At 39.4% G+C, this 19,436-nt stretch overlaps 1 protein-coding gene across 2 annotated transcripts in view; it reads right to left on the bottom strand.

Moving 5' to 3' along the window:
• The window catches only part of Bmp2k (BMP2 inducible kinase), a 106,143-nt gene that overhangs the window by 55,328 nt on the left and 31,379 nt on the right, over nt 1-19,436 (bottom strand). For both annotated transcript variants that reach the window (XM_059274702.1, XM_059274703.1), the window contains exons 2-7: nt 19,093-19,211; nt 16,344-16,449; nt 9,995-10,137; nt 8,496-8,617; nt 6,154-6,235; nt 1,276-1,408 (exon numbers count right to left, since the gene is read on the bottom strand). In XM_059274702.1, coding sequence (XP_059130685.1) covers nt 1,276-1,408; nt 6,154-6,235; nt 8,496-8,617; nt 9,995-10,137; nt 16,344-16,449; nt 19,093-19,211 — 705 coding nt within the window. The remainder of the gene's footprint in view (nt 1-1,275; nt 1,409-6,153; nt 6,236-8,495; nt 8,618-9,994; nt 10,138-16,343; nt 16,450-19,092; nt 19,212-19,436) is intronic.

The following is a 19,436-nucleotide window of genomic DNA, read 5'->3' as shown; positions in this document are numbered from 1 at the left end:
AAAAGCATTCTATATAATGCCAAGTGCTGTATCTGTGAGGAAATCTGTGTTACAGAAATTCTGTGCTTTCAGAGTCGTTTATGTCCCTTTTTCTCTTGGCATCATGACCAAATACTGCACTGTGTAGCCCTTCTCCTTGATTTACACAAGGCCCATACATTAGGAAGGCAACTACTTCTCAAACAACAAGTATTATTTGCAATTTATCATTTACGCAAGTGTTGCTGAATTGGGGGATTTGGTAGGAGCAGTTGTTGACGGAACCTACCAGGCAAACATTCTACCACTAAGCAATATGTATACCCAGCCCTCGGCCCCTTGGCTTTTCTGAGTCTTTCCTATTGTAGTTGAGAGTGCCCTGGACCTGGGCGTTCTCCTGTATCTGCCTCCCAGTGCTAGAATTACGGGTATACCATATGGGCAGAAGTAAAGCTGTATGTCACTGGGTTGTTTTATCTTATAGCTTCCTGAATTGATGACCTTTGTTTTCTACATTCTATACATATGATTCAATTTATACCTATTTTCTTTCAGTGTATATTTTACTTTTTACATTTAAATACTTTATGTAAAGCTTTAACAGAAAAAAAATAAAGACTTTGTTCTATCTTTGTTCACAAATAAGAAAATTATCTGTTTCCATTTATTTTCCTCATTAAGTTTAAATACTATCTTTATTATATGAATAGCAAATAAATTTAAGTTGACGCTCTGTTCTGTGCCACAGAGGCTATAAGAGGGTTGTTCAAAATGCAGGAAACAGCAGAAATGCTCAAGGCACTTTAGTCAGAGCTGTTTCAATCCTGCAGCTCCCCAGGTCACATTCTACTGTCTGATGACTTCCTCCCTCCCCGCAGAGACTCTTTCTCAAGTTTTACAATAGACATGTACAAAATGTTAAATTACAATATCTTTTTAAAAGCAAGCATGGAAGGAAATCTAGTTATTTATTAACCACATGGATTATTTGGTTTCAAAGACACAAAAATTGAAGAATTAAATGTTGTTATAAGTGTCCCCAGTAACTCTGATTGTCTTAATTATGTAATTGCTGCCATGTGCTATTAACTCTTATCTAGGAGATTAAAAATATTCTTGTATTTATTGATAAGTAGATTGCTTTGACCTCTAGAGATGAATAACCATCTTTAAATAATTTTACTGTATTTATAAAATTACATGAAATTAAAAGTCTAGATTTAAGAAAGAGAATAAATAGCAGGCCCTAAATTGCAGCATCTTATAAGTATTTAATCCATCTTTCCAAATACTTACTTATCAAACAATGTATGTTATGGGAGTAGCGAGAACTGTCTGGGATGGTGAAGCTGCCGTCACAGATAGCAACCTGACTCTCACCGAAAGGAAGAGTGAAGAAACAAAGTTTGTACAGTAAACACCCCAGGGCCTGTGAAACAAAGAAACAGGAACATCATCAGGACTCAACACTCAGCCACTGAACATAACCAGAGTCAAGACCAGAGCTGGGAACGCAGCTAAGTGGTAGAGCACTGCTTAACCTACGCAAGGCCCTAAGCACAGTCCTCAGCACCATGAACAACAACACCAAAAGTGAAACATGTTACTTCAAACAAACAAACTGAATGCTCCTATTTTGAATCCAATTATTCCTTAACCAAGTTAAGATGTTTTTTAAAGGCCTTTAGCTTTATAGTTTGGTGTTCCTCTGCTGCATCTGTGATCATTTAGATAAGCTTCTCTGGATCATGAGGAACTAAAATTAACGCTGGCTTGTTACTTTGGGAGGAAATATCACCTACTTGGTACTGTCCTCATTGGTATTATCAACTAGGCACAAGTTACATCTGAGAAGAGGCCTCTATCAGAATGCTCACAGACAAGTCTATGGAGGTGTTTTCTTAATAATGATTGATGCAGGAAGGCCCAGCCCACTGTGGGTAGTGACCACCTCTGGGCTGGTGGTCCTGGGTGACATAAGAAAGCAGGCTGGGCAAGCCTTGGGAAGCAAGCCAGTAAATAGTACTCCTCCGTGGTCTCTGCTTCAGCTCCTGCCTCTAGGTTCCTGTCCTCGCTTCCCTTAGTGATGAAGTTCAAAGCTGTAAGATAAAATAAACCCTTTCTTCCACAAGTTGCTTTTGGTCATGGTGTCTAGCACAGCAACAGTGACCCTGACTAAGGCAAGTCATATTATCAACTTACAAAGGAAACATATGGCCATTTTTAACAAATTTTCTTACAATTCACTAAAAAACACATTTTACGTCCTATGAGGCTGTCCATCAAAGTTAAGACAACTAACAATAAATTTTACTGGTCATTATTTCATAAGATAAAAATTAATTCACTTGACCAGCAAGGTGGGTCAGTGGTAAAGGTCTGTGCCGACAACTCTTGATAACCTGAGTTTATGCCCAGGACTCACATGGTAGAAGGAGAAGATTGTTCTCAAATTGCTCTCTGACCTCCACACATACACACAGGCAAAGGATAGGTTACATGCAATAAAAACATTAACTCTCTGGGCCTGGAGAAACAGCTCAGCAATTAGCACATGCTGCTCTTGCAGGGGACCTGAGTTCAGTTCCCAGCTCCATGTCAGGAGCTAACGTACCCATAACTCCAGCTCCAGGGATCTGACACCACAGGCATCAGCACACACAACAAACACAAATACACATAAACGAAAACATTTTTAATTCTGTTTCCATATATAATCCTACAATTTTTTACGGTATAATGTACTAATTTGTAGCATCAAAAAAAGAAAGGTTCTGTCTGGTTAACGTGCATGACTTTATAAACTTCACAGCACCAATAAATCACCTTACTGACATGAAGGGAAACATTCTAAAGTATAAGTTTTTTTCTAGAAAAGTAGCATAGGAAGTTTCCAGCTATAACATCACAGTTCAAACCTGAAACAATTTTTAAAAAAAGAAATGATTTTGGGTTCACAAAATTATCACTTTATCAAAAAATAATACCTCAAGCCACAAGAGTAAGGGGCATTTCCAATTCTAAATAAATTATCGAACAGCTGCAATGGCATTAATGAAACTATTCAGTGAGTAAGCTTTCTGCTGTTATATTTTTCCCATGTAACTACCATCCATGACTAACAAGTATTTTTAGTGTCTATGAAGACTATACTATACAGAAATAAAATGTACAGAAACCTTTGTGAATGCAATAATATTAATTTTTAAAGGAATATTTGCATTTATAACATTCTTATAGTGAAGAAATTTCAAAGGTCTAGAAATTTCAATACTTACTTAGAAATCTATAGGTTACTGTATGACTTCTGAAATGGTAAAGACACTACCTAGACATACCCAAACAATATGGTTAAAAAAATGATGGCCAGGCTGTGATGGCGCACACCTTTAATCCCAGTACTCGGGAGGCAGAGGCAGGCGGATCTCTGAGTTCCAGGACAGCCAGGGATACACAGAGAAAGCAAGTTAGGAAAAAAGGAAAATAAAAAGATAATGGTGGCTGTTTTTCTGTGAGGAAAATAAACGACAAACTGAACACAAGCTTCCATAGAACTACTGTAAAAACACTACTAAAGCTGTAAATTTGCCTTCAGTTACAGCCTTCCACCACCCAGACAACCTTCACATCAAATGTGACCTGCATTTCAGCCAGTTTTACCTTGTCAATCAAATCTAGGTCATTTTTCTTGGTTTAAATTAAATGTGAGAATCTCCACGAGATTTGGCAATGCCAGCACACTTTAAAAGGTGACCATGGGGTCTGAGGACATAGTTCAGAAGGTGCTTCCTAGTACATAATACCATGCCTACCCCACGCCCCCAAAAAAGCAGTGGTAGAAAAAACAAGTGAAATAATTTGCATTGTATAAACACAGCAAGTTGCCCTGTTTTGCACTACAAGCATTTTCGTCTGTAATCAGTCACTTGATACAATGAGAATTAAGTAAGAAACAAGAGGGACTAATTAGGCTGATTTAAGGGCCATCATCCATCATGTTCTTTTCTTCACTCAAAGGGTAATACAGGATTCCTATCAAGCACACTAGATGTCAGGATAAAAATAACCTACAAGGGAAACGTTCAAGGAAAAAAAAAGGTTTTTGCCAAAATATACAATGTTATATAACTACTTTCACCTGAACAATGTAATTCTAATTAGTTTATTTTCTTGAAACAGAACTAGCAAACACAATTCTTGACCAAACTGGATGGACACACAAAAAATGTAGTGTTTTTCTGTTCCATCTGTGCTAAGACAAGCATAAGACAATCGTCATGGACATGGAAACTGTTCCTCTTCCAAGCATGTAAACAGATATCATGTTGATTTTTTTTTTCAATCTTTGAGTACCTATTTGCACATATACTAAATCTTATTTTAAAAGTGACAAATGAGAAGATCCCATCCTTTGCATTAAGATACTAAATAACAATTGTGTTTTAAGAAAAAATTAATCAATTCCCACTGGTTTCAAAGCAGTAGTGAAGTTGCTTTCTGTGGCTTCTGTGTTGCTGAACTATCTCAGATAATATGGAACTTAACAGCAATCATAAAATTAGTCCAGAAAAGATCTTTACAATCACTTCTTGTAATAATTTCACTTTATTAAGATCCAACTCACTTTGCTTTCTACATTACACATAATCTTCAACTTTACTATAAGTTATCAAACCAATCCGATGCTAATGCCAAGGAGAGGAAATTGTAGTCGAAAGTTTTCTCTTGTCCTGCCCAGCCCCATGGTCCTGCAGCCACTTATAAAATAATCACTCAGAGGCTTAATATTATTTACAAACTGCATGGTCTATGGCAGGCCTCTTGCTAGCTAGCTCTTATATCTTAAATTAACCTATTTCTATTAATCTATGTTTTGCCACGTGTTCCATGGCTTACCAATCTGCTGGCATGTTGTTCCTTGGGCAGCAGGCTGGCATCTCTCTCGACTCTGCCTTTCTCTTTCCTGTCTCTCTCCTTTGATTTCCTGCCTGCTTCTAAGCTGCCTTGCCATAGGCCAAAGCAACTTACTTATTAACCAATGGGAACAACACATATTCACAGCGTACAGAAAGACATCCCCCAGCAACTGTCACAGAGTCAAATAAATTGAAATGAACTTGCTTCCAATTTGCTTTAATCTTACATAGTTTAAAATTCAACTACCTTAAGAATCACTGACAAAATAAATAAATAAGCAGATGAGAACATCCTAGAAATCTGATTGCCTTGCAAGACTATCTGTCTCTTCGGTTTTTCGTGGCCTCCCAACCTCAGGAGGAGCAGGGTAGGGGAACCAGCAAGGAGACAGTAGCTGGTCTGCACACATTACACATAGGGTGCTGAGAGGTGACTCAGGCAGGGAGGCCCTCACTGTTAAGCCTAGAGGCCTGAGCGTGATCCCTGGGACCCACATGCTATAAGGAGAAGATTAACTTCTAAAAGTTGTCCACACACATGCTGTGACATGTAGCCTTATACCAAAAAAAAAAAAAGGTAATTTTTTTAATTAAAAAAAAAAATCAAAACTATCTCACTTGTTTTGTAAGTTCTAGAATTATTTCAGAAAAGTGTATTCCACTATTGATAATATGTTCATGCAAACGCAGCTAACAGTTATTGTTTAATGCATTCAGATTACACAATAGTTTCTTAGACTATTAAATACAATCCAAAATGTATTTTACTTACAAAAACAAATTTGAAAAAGATGTGAGATTCTAAACAACAAACAATAAATTAACACTATCTATTGGTACAATTAAATCCAGATAAAAATATACTAAATGATAAGGATCTTCAATAAAGAGTAGTTAATGACATGTTTAGAATCAGAAAAAGTTTACTTTTGTTAGTTTCCATTAAAAAAATCATAAAAGATCCCAGAAAGTTATACTGTAATTGCTTAAGTTACATCCAGATTTTCTACATTGTCATCAGCCAAAATTTCACTCATTCAAAACTGAAAAATGTGAACATTAACTCACGATCTAATTCCTAAAAACTACTGGTAGGTAGTTACATAACATACAAGTGTCCCCTTTCTTGACTATAGGCATCCCATCTCCTAACTTCCACATCCTACCATCATCTCCTTTCCCTGGGGAGGCAAGCGGAAAGGAGGCAGCTCTACTCAGGCTCATCTAGTAAGAGCAACGGTCAGCCTCTGAGCCTTACCCAGATATCAGCCTTGGTGGTGATGGGTTTCCCGCCATAAAGGTTGATCATTTCCGGGGCTCTATATGACAGAGTCGTGTATCTGGTAGCATGAGGAGAACAAAGGAGACACATTCAGAAACAAAAGGACAGGTGAGACAGGCTTCTTTAAAAGACGCAACATCAAAGGCTTTTGGGTTCAGAACTATATAGAAATAATACTGTCTTTAAAGGCTTGTTAAAAGTCTATCAAGAATTAAATGAAACGAAGTATCTACAGACAATTTATTCAGCAATTACAAAAGTATCTCAAATAATATAAAAGTTGAATTTTCTTTATTAATAAAAACTTAAATGACAACCTATATGGGAATATTTCTGTGGATTTATATGAAATAATTCAGTCTATCACAGCCTCCTTATCAAATATTTTCATCTATTGAAAGTAAAACTGCACTCTCAAAATTTTAATTTATCTCTTTTCTAAGGGGTTTGTTTTATAAATGTTAGTATACCCAGCTGCACACAGTAGTAAATGTTGAGCTTTTATAATTCTCTTCAAAGTTACAAGTTATTACAACTCAATTATACACATTATGTATGCTTCTAACATGACTACCAACTTTGGCTCTTTGGAATTAAAGACAACGTAAATAAATATTCACTAACAAAAAAAATCTATTAGAAACAGGAATTATTAATCAAGTAGTGCTAAAATCTCATAGCAGAAATCATAAGAATATAAATGAACCACCTCTATCACAACTTTTTTAGTGTTTATACTTCATTTTAAAGAAGAATCTTAAGTCACAGCATTCTAAGACCTTAGTATTACACTTGCTGGTGAGATGGTCCGAATGATCCTACTACAGACGAACCGGAACATACACTGTGTAACAGCAGGACTTCTATCATTGTGTCCCAGCACCAAAAGCAGGGCTGGCCCTGAATAAATACTTGTTAACACTTAGACCATCAACTCTTCAATGCAGCCACAAAGGATACGAACTCTTAATGAGCTTACAGCACCATATTCCAATCATCATAAAAATGTAACTGAGCCTTAACTATATCCCACAATACAACAAATGAAGAAGCGTCAAGCAGATTGGATACTTGAGACCTCAAGCAGCCACTAGAAATCTTCATCTGCAAGATGCTCTAATTACATGGACGGCCACAGACCCCAAAAAGCCAACTGCAACGCCTCTACTCTGTTCTCCAGGGCATGTATGTTTACTAGGGGCTTGTTCTTACAGACGCGAGTGCGGTCGATCTAGGCTGTGTTCTGAGTAGAAGCACGAAGTACACGGGACATACACTGCTTCAGTCTATCTGACTGCACTCCACAGCAGGTCAGTCACCAGCCCCTGCTGAGCAGCTCCTCGCCCTCACACTGGGAGACTACTGAGAAGTCCCTAGCCTGACAGCTCGCTGTCATTTCAGTGCTCTAAGACAGTCTGTTGCATTTTCTGAAACTAAAAACCAGAAAAGTTAGGTTCTCACAATAAGCCTGCAACCACAAAAAAACACAGAATTAAGAAACAAAAACATGCCAGGCAGTGGTGGCGCACGCCTTTAATCCCAGCACTGGGAGGCAGAGCCAGGCGGATCTCTGTGAGTTCAAGGCCAGGACAGGCACCAAAACTACACTGAGAAACCCTGTCTCAAAAACAAAAACAAAAAACAAAATACAAACAAAAAACCTGTGTGACATTATCCGAGAAAGCTTTGCAACATACCACTGAAGTAATAGCGGCTTCGTACAGTCTCGGCACTTACACTTTTCACACAATTTTCAGTATATATGATACACACTGTTAACAACTAACATGTTTTGAGCTATTTACTTTTTTTGCAAACGCACCATTGCCCTATATCAGCAAAGACAAAGACTGCGCTGAACTCACAATCACTTAAGGAACTGGAGAGGTGACTCAGTGGTTAAAAACTCTTGCTCTCAAAAAGACCAGGGTTCAGTTCCCAGCACAACTATCCAGAGGATCCAATGCCCTCTTCTGGCCTCCACAGGCACCACACACACATATGGTGCACAGATGTATACACAGTAAAACATTCATACTCACATAAAATCAATCTTTTTATTTAAATCGCTTAAAACTCTCTTAGTGGGTCTATTAAGTACTACAGCTTATTTTACAAGTTTCATTATTAAGCTGTTTACCACATAGACAAAAAATTTCATTCATGGTATTCATCAACTGTCTATTAGATGTTAGTCATTTTCATTTTGAAGGAATCTACAAATGGAATTATGTAAAATTTCTATTAATGCAGCTAGCTATAGACTCAAGTTAATCAAAATGCCTATGATGCAAAATGCAATAAAGATAAGCACTTACTTTTTAATTTCTTCCTCTACTACATTAACTCCATCTTTTTGAGGATTGAGAAATTTATTAGTGGCGCTGCCAAAGTCACAAAGCACATAATTTCCAGCATCATTTAGCAAAATATTTTCTACCTTAAGAAAAGAAAATCAATGATTACTATTTTCAAAGTGAAAACTTTTTTTAAACCTCTTTTGATCAGGTGCTTGGTACACATATATACACACATACACATACATATATACAGACATAAGACACCTCAAACCAGAGACAAATGAACCAGAGCAGGTAGTGGCACATTCCTGCTGAGGCAAGAGGCCAGAAGGGTTAATAAAAATGGCCAACCCTAATCTCCTGAATTCTCTCTATGAAGGAGAACTAGTGATGGTCAAGAGTCTCTTTGAGTGTATCTACATTTTTTCTACATTCCTAAGACTTCAGCCTACCTGGAAACAAGAAGGAAAACATTTCAATTCCATTTCTCATTAACTATCTATAGGTTGCGTATTCACATACAAAATGCTTGATACCAAAGGTGTCACTGGTTTGGGATTACTTTTCATATTGGGGGCAAGATTCAAGAATAAGATGAAAATTCATTCACATTATACATTAAGTCTGACAATAATATTATACAATATTCTAACTGAAATCTGAAGCATGTGATCAGATACAGAATTTCACACTCGGGGCACCACCACATCTAGTCTCTATAAATGTAAGAAAGTGGGACTTTTCAAATGTGGATTTTCTGATTCAAGATGCTTAGCCTATAGCACCATTTTTACTTAAAACACCTATGGTGAAAATACAAATTTAAATTTATACTTTAACTTGTAATCTGAGTTAAAATAACTAAAACAAATTGTGAATACTCAGTTTCTTGAATACGCTAATGTCAGTTCCGAGAAAGCTCCATCTGCTGCTTACTAGTACTTATATCATTGGACAGTTTGCTTAACCACTCCCCTCTCTGGTTATCTTATCCAGAAAACAGGGAAAATAATTGTTAGTATGACAGGTTAGAATACTCAAAGTACTCAAACATGGTCTGGGATATATTGAAGACCAAAGAAATTGTTGTTATTATTATGGCAATGTCTTTTGCTTTTATATTTATTTTCATTTACTTAAATGCTAATAAAGTTTATTTTAGGCTTTCATGATTATCAACAACCTACATTCTAAATGACATTGCTTATTTTGTTTATCATAAGATACAAAATTGTATTTGATCAGACAAAACAGCCATTCTCTTATTTATTAACTAAACAATCAGTGAGCCTCTGCTATAGGCCATGCACTGTTCTAAGAGCTTGGATATAATCACATACACAAGCCAATACCAACGGCCTCATAACCCTTATATCCTAGTGGGAAGAGCAGACAATAACACTGGGCAGAATACACATGAAATTATACAGGATCTTGGGAAGGGACAGGAGCAGGGAGAGAAAGAAAAAAACATTTTAAATCCTAAGTGTAGAACAAAAGTGTTCCACGGTTCTTACCTTCAGATCCCGGTGGATTATGGGAGTCTTACATTGATGCAACCTTGCCACGGCTTCACAGGTGTCGCAGAAGATCTGTAAGACTTCTGATTCAGTAAAGCCCGTCTGCAGCTTCTTATTCATCTGATTCACTACCTGCCCAGCTAAGCAAAGAAGCGACTCTGAGGACACTTTCCGATAAAGTCCACCAGAAAGACACACATGGAAACACTCTTCCAGTGCTAGCCCTGAACTCTCACGAGGGTACTTACACCTACTGCACTAATACAGTAACACGCTTTCTTACACTGACACTTCGGAGATCAGAACACTGGAAAAACACAGTATCTTGCTAATACTATTTGCCATTTTTTTTACACTTCACCACTTCTGAAACTGCAGTTTTCCTTATGATTAACAAAGTATTTTACTTGAAGTAATAGTCATTCAACAATGTTTAGTATTGGATAAAGTGTAATAAACAAAAATAAGGTTTCTATTATCATAGAATATAGTGTTTCAAGGTAAAAATAATGACACAGATATGTGACTATAATTCCTAACATGACAAAGTAAGGAGAGAACTCACATAGGAAACTGGAATTTAGATTGGGGGAAGGATGGGAAGAAAGGAGAGCAGATCTACTTAGGCTTATCTAAGTGAGATTCACATTGAGACAGACGACTACAAATTAAGAAGACAAAGATTTAGGAGAGCGTGTGGGTCATAATGAGTGTTGTAAGTAAACATCTCCTGTTAGGTAGGAATTTGTTGACACCAAGTAACTTGTGAAGAGCTGGTGCTGATATGGCTGGTGAAGCACAGAAGATGAGATGTAACTGATGCAGATCAGACACTGGCAGCCACATTGAATACTTTTTTCTTGAAAGCCAAAGAGAACTGTCTATCTGACTTTGTAAAATATCACCTTGATTACAGGATAAGGGGATCTAATGAGTTAAGCCACTAATGCTTTATTCCTGGTAATAAATAGGACTGGGAGAAAAATAATCAATAATCTTGTCCAGCCGTGGACTATGCATGCCACTGACCTGCCAGACAAGACTGGCTGCCTGGGGCACCAGTGGCATTACTGTCAAAGGGTAACAAACAGCTTTCTGACTGGAGCTGAGGCCTGCTCCACAGGAGGGAACTATGCCACTACCAGGCTGCACTCAAGCTCATGATCCTTCTCACCTCGGCCTCTTCAGCACATCCTAGCAGCATGAGCTGACATCAACCCTGTTCCTGATCCCATAACCCTAGTCAAAGCTCATGCCTGGGGAGATCACAGACACAGGTAGAGAGGCTTTGCTGCTGTGTGGACACGTTGTCCAGCTGCCTTCTACACACTTCTGTTCATACCCAGAGACAATGCTCTTCTCAGCTTTGGTCAGAGAAGCTTCTTTTTCTTTCAATGGCAGTAGTTAATGCAGAGACTCCTAACTATCAAAGCTTTCAGAACATGTGCCTGTTAAGTGCTCAGTCCTAAATATCTCCCAACCCCACCCCTCTCTTACACACACACACACACACACACACACACACACACACACACACACACACCCCTCTGCCTCCCAGCCTAAGGAGCATCATGGAAAAGACAGAGAAGACAGAGGCATTTAGAGCTGGAGGCTGGGGAGTAGTGCTATGAAACACTGTCTTCTAGGCCTAGCCTGGCCACTGCTCTTATGTGCTCACAGCAGCTGTGGTCACCTGCACATGACCAGGCCAGTCAACATTCACAAGGGCCCCAGCCCTCCCCAGGGAGCTATCGGCAGGTGATGATTGCTGGGGGTGAGTGAGTCATGTTCTTCAGTGGTAGCCAATGGTCAACTACCCATGCTAGAGCAAATAATCCCCAACCCATGCTCTTGCAATCATCCCTGATTAACAAGTGGGCCGTGTGTGTGTGTGTGTGTGTGTGTGTGTTCACATCCCAGTGAGAAGGGGCTTCACTGGGAAGGGGAGAGAGCTTAGGTGCTTCTGCAGGCTTCTGTTCCTTCTGTCTCCATAAGAAAATCTAGCCCAGGAGAGCCTACTAGAGCCAACAAGAGCATGAAAGAGAGGAAGTAAAACTATTCTAACTAGTCACAACTATCAGTCACGTGAACAAGCGCTGACAAATCAGCAGGGCCACCCTGCCAGGCTCGGCCCACAGCAGCTGACGGGCATATCCACAAGCAATAATAAGCAACTGCTACCAAATTTCAAGAGTTTTATTATTAAGCAAAAGCTAGTAGAGATACAGCTTACAGGAATTAGTACAAAACAGCTTCCAAAACTAACTCAGAAAGTCACATTGCCATAATTGTTCATAAGTTATTCATAAAACAATAGAAATATATTCAAAATAACCATACGGATGTCCAGAATTCTAATTCCAAAAAAACAGTATCTCTTTAAGTCAGTGGTTCTCAACCTTTCTAACACTACGACCCTTTAATACAGTTCCTCATGTTGTGGTGACCCCAACCATAAAATGATTTTCATTGCTATTGTTATGAATCATAATGTAAATACCTGCTATGTAGGATATCTAATATAGGACCCTTGTGAAAGAGTCGTCTGACACCCAAGGGGGTCACGACCCACAAGTGGAAAACCATCCTTTTAAGTACTATATCAGATAACTAGCAGGTTAGGTAGGGGTGAAAGGTGACTGCAGTGCACAGCAATGGCAGTGAGCTCTGAGAACCTGGAAGCATGGAGCAAGGAACGCACAGGTTCCGGAGCACGTTCTTCTCTACACTCCATGTGTGAGCTGTGCAGTGTCCTGGTTCCCTGGGCTTCATATACAAAAGCCTTAAGAGGACAGAACTCCTCCTACCATTCTCTGCTCCTCCAAACATGCTCCCCCATGGGAGAAAAAGAATGTATCTACTTGATTCACATGAGAAAAGGACTACTCAGCTCAGGCCTCTGGATTCTCCTCCTAAGATAAAATTGCCAGTCCAGAAGGTACATTCTGATCTGTGATACATGCAGCAAACTTTTCAATAAGAGACCAGAGCAACAAAGCAGAAGAATCTGGGAAAAGTTAGAATAAGGAAAAAAATATTTTAAATATTTAATTTTTTTAACTTAAAAAAAGATTTACACCTAAACAAGAGCAGATATTTTAAGGAAAAAATAAAGGATTGCTAAAAATTAAAATAATATAGCAAAAATAGAAAATTCTATTGAAAACCTTCATATACACTTAAGGAAGCTTCCCATAAAAACAGAAATTAAAAGGAAAAAAATGAAAAGATAATCAGAAGACAATCACTGCAGGAAGACAAACATCCATTTCAAACAAGTTTCAGAAAGAACATAGCACACAAGAGAAAAAGCTGGGTGTCTTACAAAAAGAATACAAAGCCTAGCCGAAAGGTGGCGGCCTTTCATACCAGCACTCCAAAGGCAGAGGCAGGCTGATCTCTGAGTTGGAGGCTAGCCTGGTCTACAGAGCAAGTTCCAGGATAGCCAGAGCTACACAGGGAAACCTTGTCTTGAAAAATTTATATATATGTATGTATATATAAAACTGACACAAATGAAGTATACATATTGTAAGGTTTCAATACACTGGAAATAAATGAAAAGCTACCTGATAGTGTCTATGCAGAAAATGAATCACATAAAAAAATCAACCATCATACTAGTAGAGAGAAAAGGGAACAACCCAATGTCTGCATCAGTATTACTTCTATGCTAAAATGTTCTTTCTAACCAAAATAACAATCACATGTGGACATAGACACATTTGTCTATGGACACACACACCCTGCCCCAAATGTGCCCAATCTAATCTGATTGCAGAAGCTAAGTAGTGTCAAAGCTGGTTAGTACTTGAAAGGGAAAATAAAGATATATTTACAAACTGAAGATCTCAAAAACGTTTCCACCCATAAATTCATTATCAAAAAAGTTAAAGAAAATGAGTTAGTCCAAAAGAGAGTGGAGATGCAGCTTGGAGGTGGCACACCTGAGAGGCGGCCATGCAGCCCTGGGTCACGGCCACACCTAACAAGGGGGAGGACGGATAAATAGGCGTCTAAAATAGAAGGAAATAAAGAATGCTCAGGTGACATCAAAATCCTGTTTAAAATTAGACAGGTGAACCTAAGTCTCTCTGAAGCGTGCTTGGGGTGGAGGGGGATGAAACTCACCCAAGTGTTACCATGTTTAAGCTTCCCACAGAGACTTGAATTTCTACTAAGGAAGACGGGCTAAAATAATAATATGTCTGAAGAAATTAGGCAAGTGAAAAACTGGGCAATTATTAACTCCAGGAAAATCTTCTTGTACGAGAAAGAAAATGTAATGACACACTACTGCAGCCCCCCCCCCCCCCTCTGAACTGTAAACAACACAAGGAAAACTCTAACTTAGTCCAGAAGTTAAGCACACACACCTCTGGGGTAAACCTCATCTGCCCTGGAGACATGACATAAAGGGGCTCCTCCCGGGACCCGTGCGACACTGCGTTCTCAGTTCCTTCACCTCCATGCTTCCACAAGTTCACCAACAACACCAACGACCACTTACAAGACAACCTGGGAAGCGACAGCTCATGCATCTTAAACTGACTCTCAGGGGAGAGAGGTGGTCAATGGGCTGTCAATCAACCCATGGCTTAATAGACTATTGGGCTTTTGCTGTTCCTGCTGCTCCTCCTCCTGCTGCTGCTGTTTGGTTTGGTTTGGTTTGGTTTGAGACAGAGTCTCACTGTGTAGCCCTGGCTGGCCTAAAACTCTCTATATAGACCAGGCTGGCCTTGAACTCACAGAGATCGACTTGCCTCTGCCTCCAGAGTGCTGGGATTAAAGGCGTGTGCCACCATGCCACCTACTGGGCTTTTTGAGCCATACACACAAATTATTTTGCTTTCTTCCTAGATTTATTTTTATTTTATGAGTGTTTTGACTTCAGGTGTACACATGCACCACATGCATGCTGGTGCCTGTGGAGGCCCTAAGAGGGTGTTAAGAGCCCTGAATCTGGAGCCACAGGCAGTTGTGAACCACCACATGGGTGCTGAGAACAGAATCCAGGTCCTCTGCTTTCTACTGGTTATTATTATTAAGGCAAGCTATGCAAGTAAACATTGATTTTAAAGACCATTTTAGGTGTAAACAAACATGACTTCCTATTTTGTGACACAAATATAAAGATTATGTATTAAAATGCAGGTTCTATGGGGCAGGAGAGATGGTTCAGTGGTTAAGAGCACTGGCTGCTCTTCCAAAGGACCCAGGTTCAATTCCCAGCAATGACATGACAGTTCACAACTGTCTGTAACTCCTGCTCCAGGGAATTCGACACCTGCACACAGATATACGCACAGACAAAACACCAATGTACATAAAGTAAAAATAAATCACCTTTTTTAAAAAATGCAGGCTCTCTAACTTGAAAGAGAGGAGAATCGGGAGTTCACCGGCAGCCCGGGCTATCTGAAATCCTGTATCAGCAAGAGGAAACTAAACAGCAACTGAAGAGAGAGCTCAGTGGGGAAAGTGCTCGCCACACAAGTGAGAGGCCCTTAGCTGCATCCCCAGAGCACACGAGGAAAGCAGGTGTGGCAGCAGTACCAATGCCAGGGCTGGAGAGACAGCAACAGGCAGACCCTGAGGGCACGCTGCCAGCAAGCTCGGCCTACTCGAGGAGCTCTTGATCCCACTGAGATACCCTGTCTCAAAAACAACACATTGCCAGCAGCATGGCTCAGCTGGTAAAAGCACTGGCCACCAAGTCTGACGACCTGAGTTTGATCCCCAGGACCCACGTGGTGGAAGAGAGAACCACTCTCACAAGTGACCCTGTGACCTCCACATGCACACTGGTGTCTGTGTGTACCCTTAACCACAAACCCAAGCACACACTCACACTCTTGTCTGTGTGCCCTCCTGCACAAACTCAAGCACACACATACACACAAATAAAGAAATATAATTTAAAAAAAAAAAAAAAAACTTAAAATCGCCTACAGGCACTACATACCTGCACACTCATGCTAAGAATACTAGCATGTGCTCCCTAAGTGTGATAAATTTAGTATGTTTACAGTACATTTTACAACATTAATTCTTGGTTGGATTACAAAAGAATTATACAGACAAGAAGTATAACTTCACTTGCCTACATTTTTTATTTTGAACCCAATTATCACTTTAATTCTCCATTTGCCAGCTCCTGCCATACTATAAATTATGATTAGGTTTTAAATAAGTTTTAACAGCATCTGTAATTAAATCATTAAAGTTAAAACTGCAATAAAGCATCTAGAACAAGGTAGTAGCTGCCCTGGGAGAAACCACATATCTAGCGCCCTGTGAAAAGGTGTCTCTTTTTAGTACATTACAAATGAAGACAGATACTTACCTCGGCAATATTCCATTAAAATAAGCACTTCCCACACATTATCACTAATTGAATTGACAGCACAGTCCAAATAACCAACAATGTTTTTGTGGCCAGATAGTTCCTTCTGTGAAGAGAAATAAAATTTTTAAAACTAGAAAATAAAAACCTTAAACTTCTATAAATAAAAGGTGTAAACCTAAATAGGTAGATTTAATAAATTTCTAAAAATAAGAATAAGGCATTAGAATATTTTATTTCAGCCAGTGATTTCTATGGTGAATTTTTCATTGGAAAATTCAATGCATATGTGACAGTCATTATCTAAGATAAACAACCAAAATGATCATTTGTGCGCAGGTTCAACCACAAGAAAGTGATAAAAGCAATAATCTATCAAGAGCTGGCAACACAGCTCAGCCAGGAAAGACACTTCTCACAAAGCCTGAAGACCTGAGTTCGATACCCAGGACCAACCTGGTAGAGGCAGAAAACCAAGCCCCACAAGTCACCCTGACCTCCACTCATGCTGCCCCAACACACCCACACAAATAAATATAATTTAAAAAATAATAAACCAAAGTGTATAATACAGACCTCTGAAATTCAAGAATAAAGTATTAGAACTCTAATTATATCTATCTAAAAAAAATAAAGGAATTAAGCTCTAATGTTAATGAACTACTTTCATGTTTTTCCTAATTACACCTTATGTAGAACTCTTCCATAGACTCATGGGAACATGTACTTTTCACTAAATCTAAAACAGGAACAGGAGGCCAGAAAACATTTGTGGAAAAGAACTCACAGATTAAAGATAACACTAATGATGTGCTCAAAGAAATAACAAAAGGGAAACTCTAAAAACTTTTTCTCCCTGTACAAAAGTCATCAGCATGTAATGAGGGTACAAACAGGGCTGGAGACAGCTCAGTGGTGAGCGCTGCCAAGCATGTGTGAAGATGGGGGGGGGGTGCGATTATTTAAAATGAATTTACAACTATTGTCATTAATAATATACCCAGTTTCGACTGTGCAACTGGTCAGAACTACCACTTGCAAAACACGTTACATCATACAGTGGAAGATGGGTTGAAAAAAAAAAAAAAAAAAGTTGAAGACCATCACCACTCCACAGGCACACTCTCCCTGCAATGCCTTGTTCAAAGGCAGAAGATCTGCCTGCTGCTGCTGCCGCCGCCGCCGCCGCCTCCACCATTACTTCACAGGTCTCATAATTATACAAACTCTACCAAGCGGAAGATTATGGCAGAGTAGTACATCATGTAGCCTCGAGTTAGAGAACTCGATAGAGACTTTGCATTATCTTCAAGTAACTCTTTTTCAACCTTTGGCTAATATGTTAGTTTAACGTGTCTCAAAGCATCTCTAAACCAGCTAAGAATAGAAACAACTGGAATTCAGTAAATCAGATCGCATAAATATATTTATTTTTTTAAGTGTGGATACAGAGTGAGAAATCCCCCTAGCAGGAAGATAGGTGGGACTGGCATTAGGACACACTGCCAGGAAGAACACACATGGTTCAGCTGTACAAGAGACTGGCTGTTCCTCCAGTTTATAAAATGAACCTAGGCATATAACCAAGGAGAGAAACTGAGGACTCAAGGACAAGAACACACAAATGCACAGCATTCAGCTAGTCACAGAAGCCAAAAAAGGTTGAAACTGCCCAAAGAACTATGAGTTTTTCTCCATGAAGAGATGAAACTGCGGTGTTCACAGAGTATCATTTGGTGACAGGAAAGAAGTTAACTACTGGTGAACACTACAAGGTCTATGAACCTCAAAGGCATTGGGGGGCAGTAAAAAGGAAACCCACTGCACAACCCCACTTAGAGGAAATATTTAGAATAGAAGTCGACAAACACAGAGAGAAGGAAGGGTGCTTGCTAGGAGCTAGATGAAGGGGAAATGGAATTAACAGTAAGGTGGGTAGGGTTTTCTAGGGGTGATGAAAAGGTTTTGAAACTACACCGAGGTAGTGATTATACAGTATTATGAATGTGCTAACTAAATCAATTAATTGTCTATTACCGAAGTCAAACTAAGAAAATACACAGGTAAAACTGAGCAGGAAAGGGGAAGAGAAGTGAGGGGCCGAAGGCCCAGAGAACACTAATCACGGAAAGAAGGGTGCCACTTCAAAACCCTTTACTCAGTCACTGATGTTTCTACTAGTCTAGTAACATAATGTCACTCGACCTAGTATTTAGCAATACTTCCCTTGCTGGAGGACAACTGGCCCTACAATGCAGTTGACAGGAAAAGCAGGTTACAGCAGGACTGTGAAATGAGAAACAAAACTATGTTTGCGGGTCTAAATATGAGAGGAATGCAGAAAGCATGGACAGCAACCACAGTCACCACCCTGAGAACGGGAGTCTCTTTCTGCACAAGAAAAACCGTACCTAGACACAACTGGGCAAGGAAAGGGAGAAGGCCTCACGCATCTGTCAGGTAGATACACCTGGTGTTCACTGTGATTCTGTAAAGTGTTCTGTGCTCCCCAGACCCCACAATTACAATGAACTTGAAAGAAAAGAAGGGCGCACTGCCTGGGAACTGCACGGAGAAGTCTCAAGTGCGGCCAGAGGCCGTCAACGACAACTCCCACCTGATCATTTAACTGAATGCGTTTTCAAGAGTGGGTAAACTGATACATAACTTGCCTAAAACTGTGGATGCTGTAGTATAAAACAAAAAGGAAAGCAACCAAACTTCTAAAACAACATTTTCTCTCACTTACCATAATTGTGATTTCCCTTTTACAAATGTTGAGGTCGGCTGTGTTATTGACATACATTCGCTTCAGTGCACATCGGATCCCACCGTGAGTCCGCACCAGGAAAACAGTGGAGAATCCACCTACAAGAGGAAGTACCAATCCATTTAAAACCACCTGAGACTACCATCAAAATTATACACTATAATTTTTACTGGACATAATGGTACATGCTTTAATCCCAGCATGCTGGAGGCAGAGGCAGGTGGATCTGTCAGTTCAAGGCTAGCCTGGTCTACAGAATGAGTTCCGGGACAGCCAAGGATACATAGTAAAAATACAAAAAAAAAAAAAAAAAAGTAATTAAA

This window comes from Peromyscus eremicus, chromosome 10 (genome assembly GCF_949786415.1).
Source record: "Peromyscus eremicus chromosome 10, PerEre_H2_v1, whole genome shotgun sequence".
NCBI lineage: Eukaryota > Metazoa > Chordata > Mammalia > Rodentia > Cricetidae > Peromyscus > Peromyscus eremicus.
This window is presented reverse-complemented; position numbering and strand designations above follow the sequence as displayed.